Source organism: Hyla sarda, chromosome 6 (genome assembly GCF_029499605.1).
Source record: "Hyla sarda isolate aHylSar1 chromosome 6, aHylSar1.hap1, whole genome shotgun sequence".
NCBI classification, from domain to species: Eukaryota; Metazoa; Chordata; class Amphibia; order Anura; family Hylidae; genus Hyla; species Hyla sarda.
Window position 1 is genome coordinate 4,813,765 of NC_079194.1, and position 16,812 is coordinate 4,830,576.

Sequence of the window (16,812 nt, forward strand, 5' to 3'; positions counted from 1 at the left end):
CGACTTCAATGAGTTCAGAACGGAGGCAGCGCGTCTGATAATTACGGGAGTAATGAGAAAAGCCACACGCGCCACAAGCGATTCGCCGCTGCCAAATACGTCTCTTAGAAGAGCGAAACTACGACTTTATAACTCTCCCTTTATGGCCCCAACGTGTCTGTGAGGTTGAGTTAAGTTAAATTAAATTGTCTTATAAACTTATTAACTCTTCACTGGAACAGAAAACTTGTTTCCGCTGAGGTGATCCTATTGTGTGTTCTTATTCTGGGAATGGGGCTAGTTGCAGTACAGGTCAGCTGGGAGTAGTAGTCCTTCCACTGTTATGGCATGTGGTGGGCTGGTGTAGGATAGTGAACCCAATTATCCTTTTGTCAATAGAGTTTCTCCCGTAGAGCAAAGTGACAGACACTAGACAGGAAGTGACAGGCACTAGACAAGAAGTGACAGGCAATACACAGGGAGTGACAGGTACTAGACAGGAAGTGACAGGCACTAGACAGGGAGTGACAGGTACTAGACAGGTACTAGACAGGTGCTAGACAGGGAGTGAGAGACACTAGACAGGGAGTGACAGGCACTAGACAGGAAGTGACAGGCACTAGACAGGGAGTGACAGGTACTAGACAGCAAGTGACAGGCACTAGACAGGGAGTGACAGGTACTAGACGGAATGACAGGTACTAGACAGTGAGTGACAGGTACTAGACAGGGAGTGACAGACACTAGACAGGGAGTGACAGGCACTAGACAGGGAGTGACAGGCACTAGACAGGGAGTGACAGCTACTAGACAGGGAATGACAGGCACTAGACAGGGAGTGACAGGTACTAGACAGGGAGTGACAGACACTGTACAGGGAGTGACAGACACTGTACAGGGAGTGACAAGCACTAGGCAGGGAGTAACAGGCACTAGACTGGAAGTTACAGGCACTAGACAGGAAGTGACAGGCACTACACATGGAGTGACAGGTACTAGACAGAAAGTGACAGGTACTAGACAGGGAGTGACAGGCACTAGACAGGAAGTGACAGGCACTAGACAAGAAGTGACAGGTACTAGACAGGGAGTGACAGGCACTAGACAGGAAGTGACAGGCACTAGGCAGGAAGTGACAGGCACTAGACAGGGAGTGACAGACACTACACAGGGATTGACAGGTACTAGACAGGAAGTGACAGGCACTAGACAGGGAGTGACAGGTATTAGACAGGCACTGACAGGTGCTAGACAGGGAGTGACAGACACTAGACAGGGAGTGACAGCTACTAGACAGGGAGTGACAGGCACTAGACAGGAAGTGACAGGCACTAGACAGGAAGTGACAGGCACTAGGCAGGAAGTGACAGGCACTAGACAGGGAGTGACAGGCACTACACAGGGATTGACAGGTACTAGACAGGAAGTGACAGGCACTAGACAGGGAGTGACAGGTATTAGACAGGGAGTGACAGGTGCTAGACAGGGAGTGACAGACACTAGACAGGGAGTGACAGCTACTAGACAGGGAGTGACAGGTACTAGACAGGGAGTGACAGGCACTAGATAGGGAGTGACAGGTACTACACAGGGAGTGACAGGCACTAGACTGGAAGTAGATATTTTAAAATTAGTTGCCCATTATATGTTACCTATCATAGTTAATTATTACTTGTTAAAATATAATGAGTTGCTTTTATGAAATAATTGTCAAAGGGACCTGTCATCAGATTTTACCATATATAACACGAGGCAAGTGGCAACATATTATGCATGGTAAAAAAAATTTCCTTACCATTAATGATGAGCGGCATTGACCATATTTGAATTCACGATATTTCGCTAATATATTCCTTTATTCGCGAATTTTGCATATTCGCATATTCGAGTAAGAAAACAGTGAGGGAGGGAGGGGCATCTTTCCTATTGGTTGCTAGGGATGTTGTTGATAACCTCTGACAAGTGTATTTGCATCATTCTAATTGGCCCATAAGTGAAAAGAAGGAATATGCGAATATTCACATATGCAAATAATCCCATATGCAAATATGCGCATATGCGAATATTTCCATATACGCATATGCGAATGTGCCGGAAAAAGTGAATATTTGTAATTTCGAATATATAGCGAATATATTCGCAATATTCACGAATTTGCGATATTCACGTTAAAAATTTGAAATGCGAATATTCGTGCCCAACACTACTTACCGTGCCTCGGAGACTTCCTGCCTGCAGTGATGGTGAAAATATACAGACTGAAAGGTGTCCCCTACCTCTCTGTAAATAGTCCCCTGGAGGGGAGAAGTTCTCTTCTGGTTCTGCGGCTGTAATCACGCCCCCTCAGAGTGACTGACAGCCCTTGTCACCGCTCTGCTCCCTAGGAAGACGCAGTAGAGTGATGATAAAGGCCGTGCCCAGGCTGTCAATCATACTGAGGGGGCGTGAATACAGACGGAGCAGATTGGTCTAGTGGAGGATGGGTCCCTTCCAGGGGACTACTTACAAATACTTTTCAAACTATACATTTTTTCCATCGTTGCCGGCAGAAACATTTTCCGAACATTTTACCATAATGTGTTGCCACACAGTCTGTATGGTAAATTTGGATGACAGGTTCCCAATCCAGGAATGTGATCAGTTTTAGTACTGATCAGGAACAGATAGATACAAAGGGGAAGATTCCTCCAGACCTGTGTTGAGGAAAAGTCAACCAATTGCCCACAGCAACCAATCAAATCGCTTCTTTTATTTTTCAGAGGCTTTTTCCTCTGCACAGATTTTGATGAATCTCCCCCATTATCTCTAAATAAATAAATAAATTAATTATGACAGTAGAATCTGCAGTTCATTTTATAATCTTCAAAGTATCCAAAACGAATCCTCCGGTGGATCCTCCCCATATGGGATGAGCTCTGGGGGGTAGATGGAATGAAAATGTCTATTTTATCAAGTCCATTTCAATGGTTAATTCTCACATCAGCTGTCCCTAAAGAGCGCCAGCTGCACGCTGGCGCTCTTTAGGGACAGCTGATGTGAGAATTAACCATTGAAATGGACTTGATAAAATAGATATTTAGTAATAAAGAAAGGACAACGCGTTTCGAGATAAATCTCTTCGTCAGGTCCATGTCACATACACCTTTATATACAGGGATGAATTGAACTGTGGTTCAATTGGCTGGAAGAGGACGGTAAGGAGGTTCCGTTTTGGATACTTTGGAGATTTCACGTTATCGCTACCCCCTTTGGAGATGCCGGGCTTATCTTTGAGATCCTGCTGACCCACCAGATAGTTGTGTCAATGCTGATGATGTTGTTGTGCCCACAGGTGAGCAGGATGACTTCATAAGAACTTATTGCATATTTGTGTTTTTTTCGGGAGTAATGGCACATAGAGCGCATTTTGTTTTTTCTTTGTTCCCATTTTCTCCATTGTACTTCATTGCAGTTCATTTTATGACCTTCTAAGGATCAGATTATTTTTTCCTTTTATTATGTCTTGATACATAAAATTACAGAACTTTCCTTTTATCATCACTGTACATGTGAGAGCGCGCTGCGTTGTTTTGCTTTGTTGGAATAGAAACATATCTATATTTTTCTTTTTCTCATGACTTTACATTGGAATCGTTGCTTGTGGGATTCTTACTGATAGTCCACAGGTCGCCCATTTTTCTTATATTTCAATATATTTGAGTTTCTCATTTTTGGGTGATGCGCCCAGTGCTCTGATCCTGAGGTCACTTCTCTGTCTTTCTGAGTGATTGGTTTAGTTTAGATTTAGTGATTCCTACCTGTCAATAGTTCTTCAAGACAGGATAACCAGGAACAGGACAACGGGGGGCCCAAGGCTGATTGATGTGTGTGGGGTGAAGCCCCGTCTGGTCCATTCCCACAGAAGAGCTGCTGTAGAGCAAACTGCTGAAAAATGTCCTGTTGAATGTGATTGAAATGAGTCAGATCAGACAGGACATCACAGCTACTGTCTATGGGGCCCTTGGGTTTCCCATAATTCTGCCCTGAGTGACCCAGAAGAAGACTGGAGGCTGTAATCGCTGCCACCTGAGTAAAGGGTATGTATACTTATGTCCTTTTAATAAATAAGTATTTGTAACATTCTGTGATCACTTTGGTATTATGGGGTATACAGGGCAGAATGATGGGAACACAAGGAGCAATATAAAAAGATGTGACAAAAGCGAACGGGGCTGAAGACTTTCTGGATACATTGCATATAGTAACCTGGGGGGGCGGGGGGTGAAGACTTTCATGATACATTGTATGTAGTGACCGGGGGTGAAGACTTTCTGGATACATTGTATATAGTGATTGGGGATGAAGACTTTCTGGATATATTGTATGTAGTGACCGAGGATGAAGACTTTCTGGATACATTGTATATAGTGATTGGGGGTGAAAACTTTCTGAATATATTGTATATAGTGATTGGGGGTGAAGACTTTCTGAATATATTGTATATAGTGATTGGGGGTGAAGACTTTCTGGATACATTGTATATAGTGACCGGGGATAAAGACTTCCTGGATACATTGTATATAGTGACCGGGGATAAAGACTTCCTGGATACATTGTATATAGTGACCGGGGATGAAGACTTTCTGAATATATTGTATATAGTGATTGGGGATGAAGACTTTCTAGATACATTGTATATAGTGATTAGGGTGAAGACTTTCTGGATACATTGTATATAGTGATTAGGGTGAAGACTTTCTGGATACATTGTATATAGTGATTAGGGTGAAGACTTTCTGGATGCATTGTATATAGTGATTAGGGTGAAGACTTTCTGGATACATTGTATATAGTGATTAGGGTGAAGACTTTCTGGATACATTGTATATAGTGATTAGGGTGAAGACTTTCTGGATACATTGTATATAGTGATTAGGGTGAAGACTTTCTGGATGCATTGTATATAGTGATTAGGGTGAAGACTTTCTGGATACATTGTATATAGTGATTAGGGAGAAAACTTTCTGGATGCATTGTATATAGTGATTAGGGTGAAGACTTTCTGGATACATTGTGTATATTCTTTCTTTTTAAAGTAATCATTCAAACAAATAAAAACTACTAACCATCCTCCTAGTTTGGCCTCTATGTGTCTGTAGATGATGTTTTGGGCAGAGTCGGGGGATATAGAGAAGTCACATATATATTTCCATTTCATGCTCGGAGCAGCTGATGTCCCTGTAGGTCCATGTGGTGATACCTCAGGGAGGGCAGGGAGCCCCACGGTGGGATTATATGTTTATCACTCATCCTTCTAGTTTTGTGCTAATTTACAATAAAAGACACAAATATAGAAGTTTTGGGCACCCCTCTCCCTGATAAGATCTCTAGGGTCCCGCGGGGCCAATATCCTTGTGTCAGGAATCTGTGAGACGTTGTGTATGTCATACGTTAGAATCTTATTGATATCGCTTCTTTTATTATTTACTAGACTTGCTTAATATATTTTGCACATATTGGGGGAGATTTATAAAAACCTGTAGAGCAGGGGTCTCAGACTAGTGGCCCTCCAGATGTTGCAAAACTTCACATCCCAGGACATGCCCAGACAGACATTTGCTGCAGCTGACGGCTGTCGGGAATGCTGGGAGTTGAAGTTTTGCAACATCTGGAGGGCCGCCAGTTTGAGACCCCTGCTGTAGAGGAAGAAGTGGAGCAGTTGCCCATAGCAACCAATCAGATCACTTCTTTCATATTTTAGAGACCTTTTAAAAAAATAAAAGAAACAATCTGATTGGTTGATATCGGCAACTGCTCCACTTCTTCTCTCCAGGTTTTTATAAATTTCCCACTTCGCTTCATAATATTTTCATGTTTTGATTGTTCATTATTTTTTTAAAGATACTTTTCCTATGTAGCATTTTAACTAATATAACTAGATTTATTATGTGGAAATAATCAATATTACTGAAAGCCAAAAACCAGACTTTACTGAATACTGTAACATGATTATGTATTATCCCTGTACTGTGACATCACTGTGTGTATTATCTCTGTACTGTGACATCACTGTGTATTATCTCTGTACTGTGACATCACTGTGTATTATCTCTGTACTGTGACATCACTGTGTATTATCTCTGTACTGTGACATCACTGTGTATTATCTCTGTACTGTGACATCACTGTGTATTATCCCTATACTGTGACATCACTGTATATTATCCCTGTACTGTGACATCACTGTGTGTATCATCCCTGTACTGTGACATCACTGTGTATTATCCCTGTACTGTGACATCACTGTGTATTATTCCTGTACTGTGACATCACTGTGTGTATCATCCCTGTACTGTGACATCACTGTGTATTATCCCTGTACTGTGACATCACTGTGTATTATCCCTGTACTGTGACATCACTGTGTATTATCCCTGTACTGTGACATCACTGTGTATTATCCCTGTACTGTGACATCACTGTATATTATCCCTGTACTGTGACATCACTGTGTATTATCCCTGTACTGTGACATCACTGTGTATTATCCCTGTACTGTGACATCACTGTGTATTATCCCTGTACTGTGACATTACTGTGTATTATTCCTGTACTGTGACATCACTGTGTGTATTATCCCTGTACTGTGACATCACTGTGTATTATCCCTGTACTGTGACATCACTGTGTGTATTATCCCTGTACTGTGACATCACTGTATATTATCCCTGTACTGTGACATCACTGTGTGTATTATCCCTGTACTGTGACATCACTGTGTATTATCCCTGTACTGTGACATCACTGTGTGTATTATCCCTGTACTGTGACATCACTGTGTGTATTATCCCTGTACTGTGACATCACTGTGTGTATTATCCCTGTACTGTGACATCACTGTGTGTATTATCCCTGTACTGTGACATGACTGTGTATTATCCCTGTACTGTGACATCACTTTGTGTATTATCCCTGTACTGTGACATCACTGTGTATTATCCCTGTACTGTGACATAATTGTGTATTATCCCTGTACTGTGACATCACTGTGTATTATCCCTGTACTGTGACATCACTGTGTATTATCCCTGTACTGTGACATAATTGTGTATTATCCCTGTACTGTGACATCACTGTGTATTATCCCTGTACTGTGACATCACTGTGTATTATCCCTGTACTGTAACATCACTGTGTATTATCCCTGTACTATGACATCACTGTGTACTATTCCTGTACTGTGACATCACTGTGTATTATCCCTGTACTGTGACATCACTGTATATTATCCCTGTACTGTGACATCACTGTGTATTATCCCTGTAATGTGACATCACTGTGTATTATGTCACCAAAGATATATATAACCCTACATATATAGTAGGTAAGGGTACGTATTTAAACTTATAACACCAAAAAGAGAACCATACCACAAATAAAACAGAAAAGTAATAGAATGTAAAAAATAAACTTTATTTATGTAATTTAGTAATAAAAAATAAAATTAAAACAAAAAAGTAGTAGCAATAAATAGGCACTAGTAGACATACAAAGATATAGGACAATGGTAGGACCCAAATATATCAAAATATACAAGTATAAAGAGTGAATGCCGCAGTAGCTGGTAGGATACAAGAATAATACCTGCCAAAAGTATACAATAAAGGGAGCCAAACCATACCTACACCTGAACCCCAACAATCGTTTCGCTATTATGCCGCTTCTTCAGGGGGCTTCTTCACTGTGTATTATCCCTGTACTGTGACATCACTGTGTATTATCCCTGTACTGTGACATCACTGTGTATTATCCCTGTACTGTGACATCACTGTGTATTATCCCTGTACTGTGACATCACTGTGTATTATCCCTGTACTGTGACATCACTGTGTATTATCCCTGTACGGTGACATCACTGTTGTTACGCTGAGTGCTCCGGGCCCCCTGCTGGCCTGGGAGCGCTCACAGCGTGTGTCCCCAGGAAGTGCTCCGGTGTCTCGGTGCGTGCGTCCCCACTCTCTAGGGCGCGCGCGCGTCGGGACTCTTAGATTTAAAGGGCCAGTGCACCAGTGATTGGTGCCTGGCCCAAAGTGGTTATTAAGGGTTAAGGTTTGTGAGAGGCAGTGCTGGTTGGACTTAATTAGGCCTCCACCTGTGCACTGCCTATAAATACCTTCTCCTCCCACAGCCTCCTGCCGGATCTTTGTGCCTTGTGAAAGCATTCCCTGTTGTTCCAGTGTTACCCTTCCTGTTGCCGACCCGTTGCCCGTGACTACCGCCTTAGAACCTGTGCTGCCTGCCCTGACCATTGCTACGTCTGACTACGCTTCTGCCTATCCCTCCTGTACCGCGTCTATCTCAGCAACCAGAGGAGTTGAGTCGCTATCGGGTGGAACGACCTGGGGATTACCGCCGCAGCAAGACCATCCCGCTTTGCGTCGGGCTCTGGTGAAAATCAGTAATCTTTTAGACTCCGTTCCCCTGGTACGGCCCACGCCATCTCTCCTCCGGTCCAGTGGATCCACCTCCTGCCATCTGACCGGACCGTGACAGTAAGATCCGGCCATGGATTCCACTGAGGTACCTGATCCTATGGATCTGCCTATGGTCGTTGCCATGCAGGCCCGCCAGCTCCAGCAGATGTCCGCCATGTTGCAGCAGATCATCTCTACCCAGCAGCAGCCTACTCCACCGCCTGTTCCTGCTCCTCTGCCAGCAACTGTTTCCAGAGTACTCCTGTCCCTGCCTGAGAAGTATGCTGGAGATCCGAAACAGTGCCGTGGTTTCCTTACCCAGTGTTCTCTGCACCTCGAGATGTCGGCAGACTTATTTCCTTCTGAGCGTGCTAAGGTAGCATTCATACTCTGTCTGCTCACCGGGAAGGCCCTGACCTGGGCTACACCATTATGGGACCGGTCTGATCCTGCCACAACCTCCGTCCAGCGCATCTGTCGGGAGTTTCTGAGTGTATTCAAGGAACCCGCCCGGGTATCCTCTGCAGAGACAGCTTTGCTAAATTTGACCCAAGGAGGCGCTTCTGTGGGTGATTACGCCATCCAATTCCGTACTCTCGCCTCAGAGTTGAATTGGAACAATGAAGCCGTATGTGCTACATTCAAGAAGGGACTAAGCAGTGAGATTAAGGACGTTCTAGCTGCACGTGAGATACCTGCTAACCTTGGTGACCTCATTCTCCTGGCCACAAGGATTGACAAGCATTTCTCAGAGAGACAAGAGGAACTCCTTCAAGAAAGAGAGAAGGCTCGTACAGGACGCTATACTCGCTTGTCTCCGGTTTTTCAGCGTCCACTGCACCTCTTCTCTGGGCCTCCCGCCGAGGAAGCCATGCAAGTGGACCAGTCTCGCCTGACCTCACAAGAACGGAGTCGTCGCAGACTCGAAAATTTGTGTCTTTACTGCGCTAGTACCGAGCATTTCCTCAGAGACTGTCCTCTCCGTCCTCCGCGTTCTGGGAAACGCACGCACCTAGTAAACGTAGGAGAGTTGTTGCTAGGTGTGGATTCTTCCTCTCCACGCCTGACGGTATCTGTGCAGCTTTCCGTGCCTGCCAAGTCTTTCTTCACTGCCACAGCCTTCTTGGATTCTGGATCTGCCGGCAATTTCATCCATGCCTCCTTGATAGACAAGCATCAAATTCCTGTGGTCCGTTTGTCCAAGCCTTTCTTCATCTCTACAGTCAATGGAGAGAGACTTACTACTACTGTCCAGTACCGCACTCCACCTCTACAGATGGACATTGGCTTTCTGCATACTGAAAGTTTGGAGTTCTTTGTTCTACCCTTTTGACCCTCTGAACTCCTCCTTGGTTTGCCCTGGCTTCAGCGCCATTGTCCCGTCCTGGATTGGACCACCGGAGAAATCCAGAGTTGGGGGTCCTCATGCTTTGGCCGCAGCCTCAAGTTCTTTGGTACCAAAAAGAGGGGGAGACCAAAGGGGGGGGTACTGTTACGCTGAGCGCTCCGGGCCCCCTGTTGGCCTGGGAGCGCTCACAGCGTGTGTCCCCAGGCAGCGCTCCGGCGTCTCAGTGTGTGCATCCCCACTCTCTAGGACTCTTAGATTTAAAGGGCCAGTGCACCAGTGATTGGTGCCTGGCCCAAAGTGGTTATTAAGGGTATTATCTCTGTACTGTGACATCACTGTGTATTATTCCTGTACTGTGACATCACTGTGTATTATCTCTGTACTGTGACATCACTGTGTATTATACCTGTACTGTGACATCACTGTGTATTATACATGTACTGTGACATCATTGTGTGTATTATTCCTGTACTGTGACATCATTGTGTGTATTATTCCTGTACTGTGACATCACTGTGTGTATTATCCCTGTACTGTGACATCACTGTGTGTATTATCCCTGTACTGTGACATCACTGTGTGTATTATCCCTGTACTGTGACATCACTGTGTGTATTATCCCTGTACTGTGACATCACTGGGTGTATTATCCCTGTACTGTGACATCACTGGGTGTATTATCCCTGTACTGTGACATCACTGGGTGTATTATCCCTGTACTGTGACATCACTGGGTGTATTATCCCTGTACTGTGACATCACTGGGTGTATTATCCCTGTACTGTGACATCACTGGGTGTATTATCCCTGTACTGTGACATCACTGTGTATTATCCCTGTACTGTGACATCACTGTGTGTATTATCCCTGTACTGTGACATCACTGGGTGTATTATCCCTGTACTGTGACATCACTGGGTGCATTATCCCTGTACTGTGACATCACTGGGTGTATTATCCCTGTACTGTGACATCACTGGGTGTATTATCCCTGTACTGTGACATCACTGTGTATTATCCCTGTACTGTGACATCACTGTGTATTATCCCTGTACTGTGACATCACTGTGTGTATTATCCCTGTACTGTGACATCACTGTGTATTATCCCTGTACTGTGACATCACTGGGTGTATTATCCCTGTACTGTGACATCACTGTATATTATCCCTGTACTGTGACATCACTGGGTGCATTATCCCTGTACTGTGACATCACTGGGTGTATTATCCCTGTACTGTGACATCACTGTGCATTATACCTGTACGGTTATAGATAATCGCAGATAGTCAGTATTCTCCCTTTTAACCTTCACAGGATAATTGGCTTCTTTTTGTGTCTTTCACACAGAATTATCTTACATGTTTTTGTACTTTTATTCCTTATATACATAATAAAATGCTGTCATTCTTCTCTTCCCCTGTAGCTGCCCATCTTGGCCTCTTCGGTGGTGAGCCTCTACTTTCTGGAGTTGACCGATGTCTTCAAGCCAGTCCATTCGGGGTTCAGCTGCTATGACAGAAGCCTCAGTATGCCCTATATAGAGCCCACCCAGGAGTCCATCCCCTTCCTCATGTTACTTTGTTTGGCGTTCGCAGGACCTGCAGCCACAGTGAGTAAATAACTGATTATTACCTATATTATTCTTTATATTTTTATATATATTTTTATCTATATTATTACTTATTTTATTCTCTTTAGTATTATCTATATTATTATTTATATTGTTATAATTATTTATATTATTGTCTATATTATTATCTATATTATTCTCTACATTATTATCTATATCATTATCTATAGTATCTATATACAGTGGGGATCAAAAGTTTGGGCACCCCAGGTAAATATTTGTATTAATGTGCATAAAGAAGCCAAGGAAAGATGGAAAAATCTCCAAAAGGCATCAAATTACAGATTAGACATTCTTATAATATGTCAACAAAAGTTACATTTTATTTCCATCATCTAAACTTTCAAAATAACAGAAAACAAAAAATGGCGTCTGCAAAAGTTTGGGCACCCTGCAGAATTTATAGCATGCACTGCTCCCTTTGCAAAGCTGAGACCGGCCAGTGTCATGGATTGTTCTCAATCATCATCTGGGAAGACCAGGTGATGTCAATCTCAAAGGTTTTAAATGCCCAGACTCATCTGACCTTGCCCCAACAATCAGCACCACGGGTTCTTCTAAGCAGTTGTCTAGAAATCTGAAACTGAAAATAGTTGACGCTCACAAAGCTGGAGAAGGCTATAAGAAGATAGCAAAACGTTTTCAGATGTCAATATCCTCTGTTCGGAATGTAATTAAGAAATGGCAGTCATCAGGAACAGTGGAAGTTAGAGTAAGATCTGGAAGACCAAGAAAAATATCAGACAGAACAGCTCGCAGGATTGTGAGAAAAAAAATTCAAAACCCACGTCTGACTGGACAATCCCTCCAGAAAGATCTGGCAGACACTGGAGTTGTGGTCCACTATTCCACTATAAAGAGATATTTGTACAAATATGGTCTTCATGGAAGAGTCATCAGAAGAAAACCTCTTCTACGTCCTCACCACAAAAATCAGCGTTTGAACTTTTTAAATGACCATATAGACAAGCCTGATGGATTTTGGAAACAAGTTCTGTGGACTGATGAGGTTAAAATTGAACTTTTTGGCTGGAATGAGCAAAGGTACGTTTGGAGAAGAAGGGGAACAGAATTTAATGAAAATAACCTCTGTCCAACTGTTAAGCATGGGGGTGGATCAATCATGCTTTGGGGTTGTATTGCAGCCAGTAGCACAGGGAATATCTCACAAGTATAAGGAAAAATGGATTCAATAAAATTACAGCTAGTTTTGGATGCTAACTTGATGCCATCTGTGAAAAAGCTGAAGTTAAAGAGAGGATGGCTTCTACAAATGGATAATGATCCTAAACACACCTCAAAATCCACAGGGGATTACATCAAGAGGCGTAAACTGAAGGTTTTGCCATGGCCTTCACAATCTCCTGACCTCAACATCATTGAAAATCTATGGATAGACCTGAAAAGAGCAGTGCGTGACAGACAGCCCAGAAATCTTAAAGAACTGGAAGACTTTTGTAGGGAAAAATGGGCAAAGATACCTCAAACAAGAATTGAAAGACTCTTGGCTGGCTACAAAAAGCATTAACAAGCTGCGATACTTGCCAAAGGGGGCAGTACAAGATATTAACTCTGCAGGGTGCCCAAACTTTTGCAGACGCCATTTTTTTTCCTGTTATTTTGAAAGTGTAAATGATGGAAATAAAATCTAACTTTTGTTGACATATTATAAGAATGTCTAATCTGTAATTTGATGCATTTTGGAGATTTTTCCATATTTCCTTGGCTTCTATATACACATTTTTACCTGGGGTGCCCAAACTTTTGATCCCCACTGTAATTTTCTATATTATTACCTATATTGTTCTCTATATTATTATCCATGTTATTATCTATATTAATCTTTATATTATTATCCATATTACTTTCTATTATCTACATTGTTATCTATATTTTTTATCTATAGTGTTATCTATATTATTCTATATATTATTATTGGAGATGAGTTAGCCAAATCCGGCAAACTCTGTTTCGACCCGAATCTTAGGATTTTTCCGGCTCAGTGAACACTAGAGATTTTACCGGTTTAGCTTGCGCAAGCCTATAAATAATGAGAAAAACCTGAAAGCATGTGTTTTTTTTGGCAGAAGGAAGAAGCAGGGCGGCATATAGGGGCTCCTATCACAGCCCTGAAGGGCTCTTCTTTTGCTCCCCCAAACCCACGGTCTTTATTTAAGGCTCATACCTTCATATACCTGAATTGATTCATGTTCCTCATCCAGCTACAGTCGGCAATGAGGTGCAGTGATCTGTGCCACCCACCCATTCAGGGGACACCTATATATACCTATAGGGCCTGTCAACACAGAATATAATAGATTTCCGCAAACCCCTTCAGTTCTCATTGTGCTGTCATCTTTCCCACGCATAAACCATTGAAAGTTTTGAAATTTAGATTTGACAAGTAGGTTGGTTAAAAATTAACCCAAAATGGATCAAAGTAACCAAAAAACCATGTCTGGAATCCGGTAGAATCAGTGTTTGGGCCCAGAACAAGCAAGACTGGTGGTAGTAGAGGTGGTGGGGATACTGTAAGGGGTCGAGGTGACTATGCTGAGGGGGAGCAAGGAGCCCGAGATGTCTATGTAGAGAGGAGCGGCAAGGAGGAGGAGTTAGACACTGATGATGATGTGGTGTTGGACAGGACGTGGGAACCACCCGGGCATGAGCGGATGTGTTCAGAGCTGGAGGGTAGTGTCAGCCGAGAGAAGCGTAACTGAGGAAGGGGAAGAAAACCTGTGAAACGTAACAGGCGTAGGGCGGTGACAGCGACGCTGCTGCATGTTCAGGTTCTAATAAAAGACCATCCTGAGGAGGGGCACAGTCAGGTGGTACGGTCAGGTGGTGCATTCAGGTGGAGCAGTCAGGCGGTGCAGTCAGGTGGTGCAGTCAGGTGGTGCAGTCAGGTGGTGCAGTCAGGTGGTGCAGTCTCTGTCCGATATTCTCATGTGTGGAACTTGTTTCATACCTTTCCTGATGCAGAGAACGTGGCAATATGTCGTCTCTGCAAATAGAAAGTAAGCCGTGGCTCAAGTCCGAGTGTAGGAACTACAGTCCAGATTTATCAAACTGTGTGAGAGAAAAATAGAGAGATTTCCCACATCGACCAATCACAGCTCAGGTTTCTCTTTACCAGAGCTCGTTAGCTGAGCTGTGATTGGTCCCTGTGGGAAATCCCTTTTTTTTTTCTCTCACACAGTTTGATCAATCTGGGCCCATGTCTCCACGTAGACATATGGAGCGTCACCACAAGGCCACATGGGACAGTCAAAAGGAAAACGCTGCTGCTGCCCCTGATGATCCCCCAGATCCCTCACAACTGTTTAACCCCTTATGGACTCAGCCTATTTTCACCTTAAGGACTCAGCAAATTTTCATTTTTGCATTTTCGTTTTTTCCTCCTTCCTTTCTAAAAATCATTATGCTTTCAATTTTGCATCTACAGACCCATATAAGGGCTTGTTTTTTTACTTTGTAATTACATCACTTATTTTATAAGTGAAACAAAAAAAAATTATTTGTGGGGTGAAATAAAAAAAGAAACACCATGTTGTAACTTTTGGGGGCTCCCGTTTCTACACAGTGCACTTTTCTGTAAAAATGACACCTTATCTTTATTCTGTAGGTCCATATGGTTATAGGGATACCCGATTTGTGTAGGTTTTATTTTATTGTAATACTCAAAAAAATTAGAAACGATATGCACCAAAATTAATGTTTAAAATTGGCATCTTCTGACCCCTATAACTTTTTTATTTTTCTGTGTACGGTTCGGTATGAGGGCTCATTTTTTGTGCCATCGTCTGTAGATTTTCTGTGCCATTTTTGTTTTGATCGCTTCATATTAATATTTTTTAGGTATATGAAGTGACCAAAAATGCACAATTTTTTGGGACTATTTTTTTGCGTGTACGCCATGGACCGTGCGGTTTAGCTAACCTTGTACCTGGCCAAGTTGTTAGTGGGGCAAGCCCTCCCATACCATCTTGTTGACTCCACGGCCTTCAGGCAACTAATGGGGTGTGGCCAGCCCAGGTGGCACGTACCTAGTCGCCATTATTTAGCAAAAAAGCTAATTTTGCTTTGCACAATAATGTGGCGGAGAGGGTGGGCCACTCCATGAACTTATCTATGTGCAGAACAGTGCATGCCATAGTTGATATGTGGAGTAATAGCTATGGCCAGGAGCAATAAATATCGGAAGAAAAGTTTAGCTCCATTGCTTTGGTTGCTTGGCCGGGGCAAAATTCTAATTTATTGTGTCTGCTTTTGCAAACACCCTGCAGCCAGCCAGGGCTGCTGGCCAAATAAAAATAGTTATAATTTATTTATTTTTTTTGCCAACCTGCTTCTTCCAGCATGGATTGGGCCACCTGGCTGAGGCAAAATTCTAATTGATTTTAAAGGTTTCTCAACCTTCTGCATGCAGGATACTGCACTTCCACCAGTAAACCAATGTGACATGCTGAAGGTTGCTATTGCAACCTCCCTTCCTCCAGCCAACCAGGCCTGGGTCACCTGGCTGGCCAAATATAAATACATTTTAATGGTTTCTCAACCAGGTGCTGTACATAGGCTATGACTATTTCCTCCAGTAAACCACTGTGAAATGCTGAAAGTTGATTTTGCAACCTTCTCCCTCCTTCCAGCCAAGCCTGGGTCACCTGGCTGGCCAAATTTGAATTTAAGGGGTTATCCAGGACAACTTTTTTTTTTTTATATATCAACTGGCTCCAGAAAGTTAAACAGATTTGTAAATTACTTCTATTAAAAAATCTTAATCCTTTCAGTACGTATGAGCTTCTGAAGTTAAGGTTGTTCTTTTCTGTCTAAGTGCTCTCTGATGACACGTGTCTTGGGAACCGCCCAGTTTAGAAGCAAATCCCCATAGCAAACCTCTTCTAAACTGGGCGGTTCCCGAGACACGTGTCATCAGAGAGCACTTAGACAGAAAAGAACAACCTTAACTTCATAAGCTCATAAGAAGCTTATATATAAAAAGTTTTTTTCCTGGATAACCCCTTTAATCTTAAAGGTGTCTTGTCTCAACCTGCTGCTTTATTCAGACTACTACTACTTCTTCCAGTAAGCCATTAAGACATATTCTGCTGGAAGGTATAGCCAGGTCTACGCATACACAACCAATGCATGTCAGCATCACCAGTCCAGGAACTATGCAATTGAATTTTTATTTTAATTACAAAATAAAAAAAATTAATTGAAACATTTTCAAATTTAATATAAAACTACCACCTTCCTGCTACTACCAGTCTGCCATCTCATGCTGTTCGCTAGTAACATTAGTCAGCCACCACCTGCTGTACGCTGGCTACTAATAATAATACTAATCCACCATCACCCTATTTCCAGCCAGGCCTACACGTACACAACCCATAATAC

The 16,812-nt window shown here is 42.8% G+C and overlaps 1 protein-coding gene and 1 long non-coding RNA gene across 2 annotated transcripts in view; one reads left to right on the forward strand and one right to left on the reverse strand.

The window, feature by feature from the left end:
- PLPPR4 (phospholipid phosphatase related 4) overlaps nt 1-16,812 on the forward strand; it is a 169,793-nt gene that overhangs the window by 52,884 nt on the left and 100,097 nt on the right. Inside the window, exon 2 of the mRNA XM_056523110.1 lies at nt 11,206-11,391. Within this exon, the coding sequence (XP_056379085.1) occupies nt 11,206-11,391 (186 nt within the window). The remainder of the gene's footprint in view (nt 1-11,205; nt 11,392-16,812) is intronic.
- Nucleotides 3,475-16,812, reverse strand: part of LOC130275297 (uncharacterized) — a 42,629-nt gene continuing 29,291 nt past the window's right edge. The window contains exon 4 of the long non-coding RNA XR_008844724.1: nt 3,475-3,915. This is a non-coding gene — a long non-coding RNA (uncharacterized LOC130275297). The remainder of the gene's footprint in view (nt 3,916-16,812) is intronic.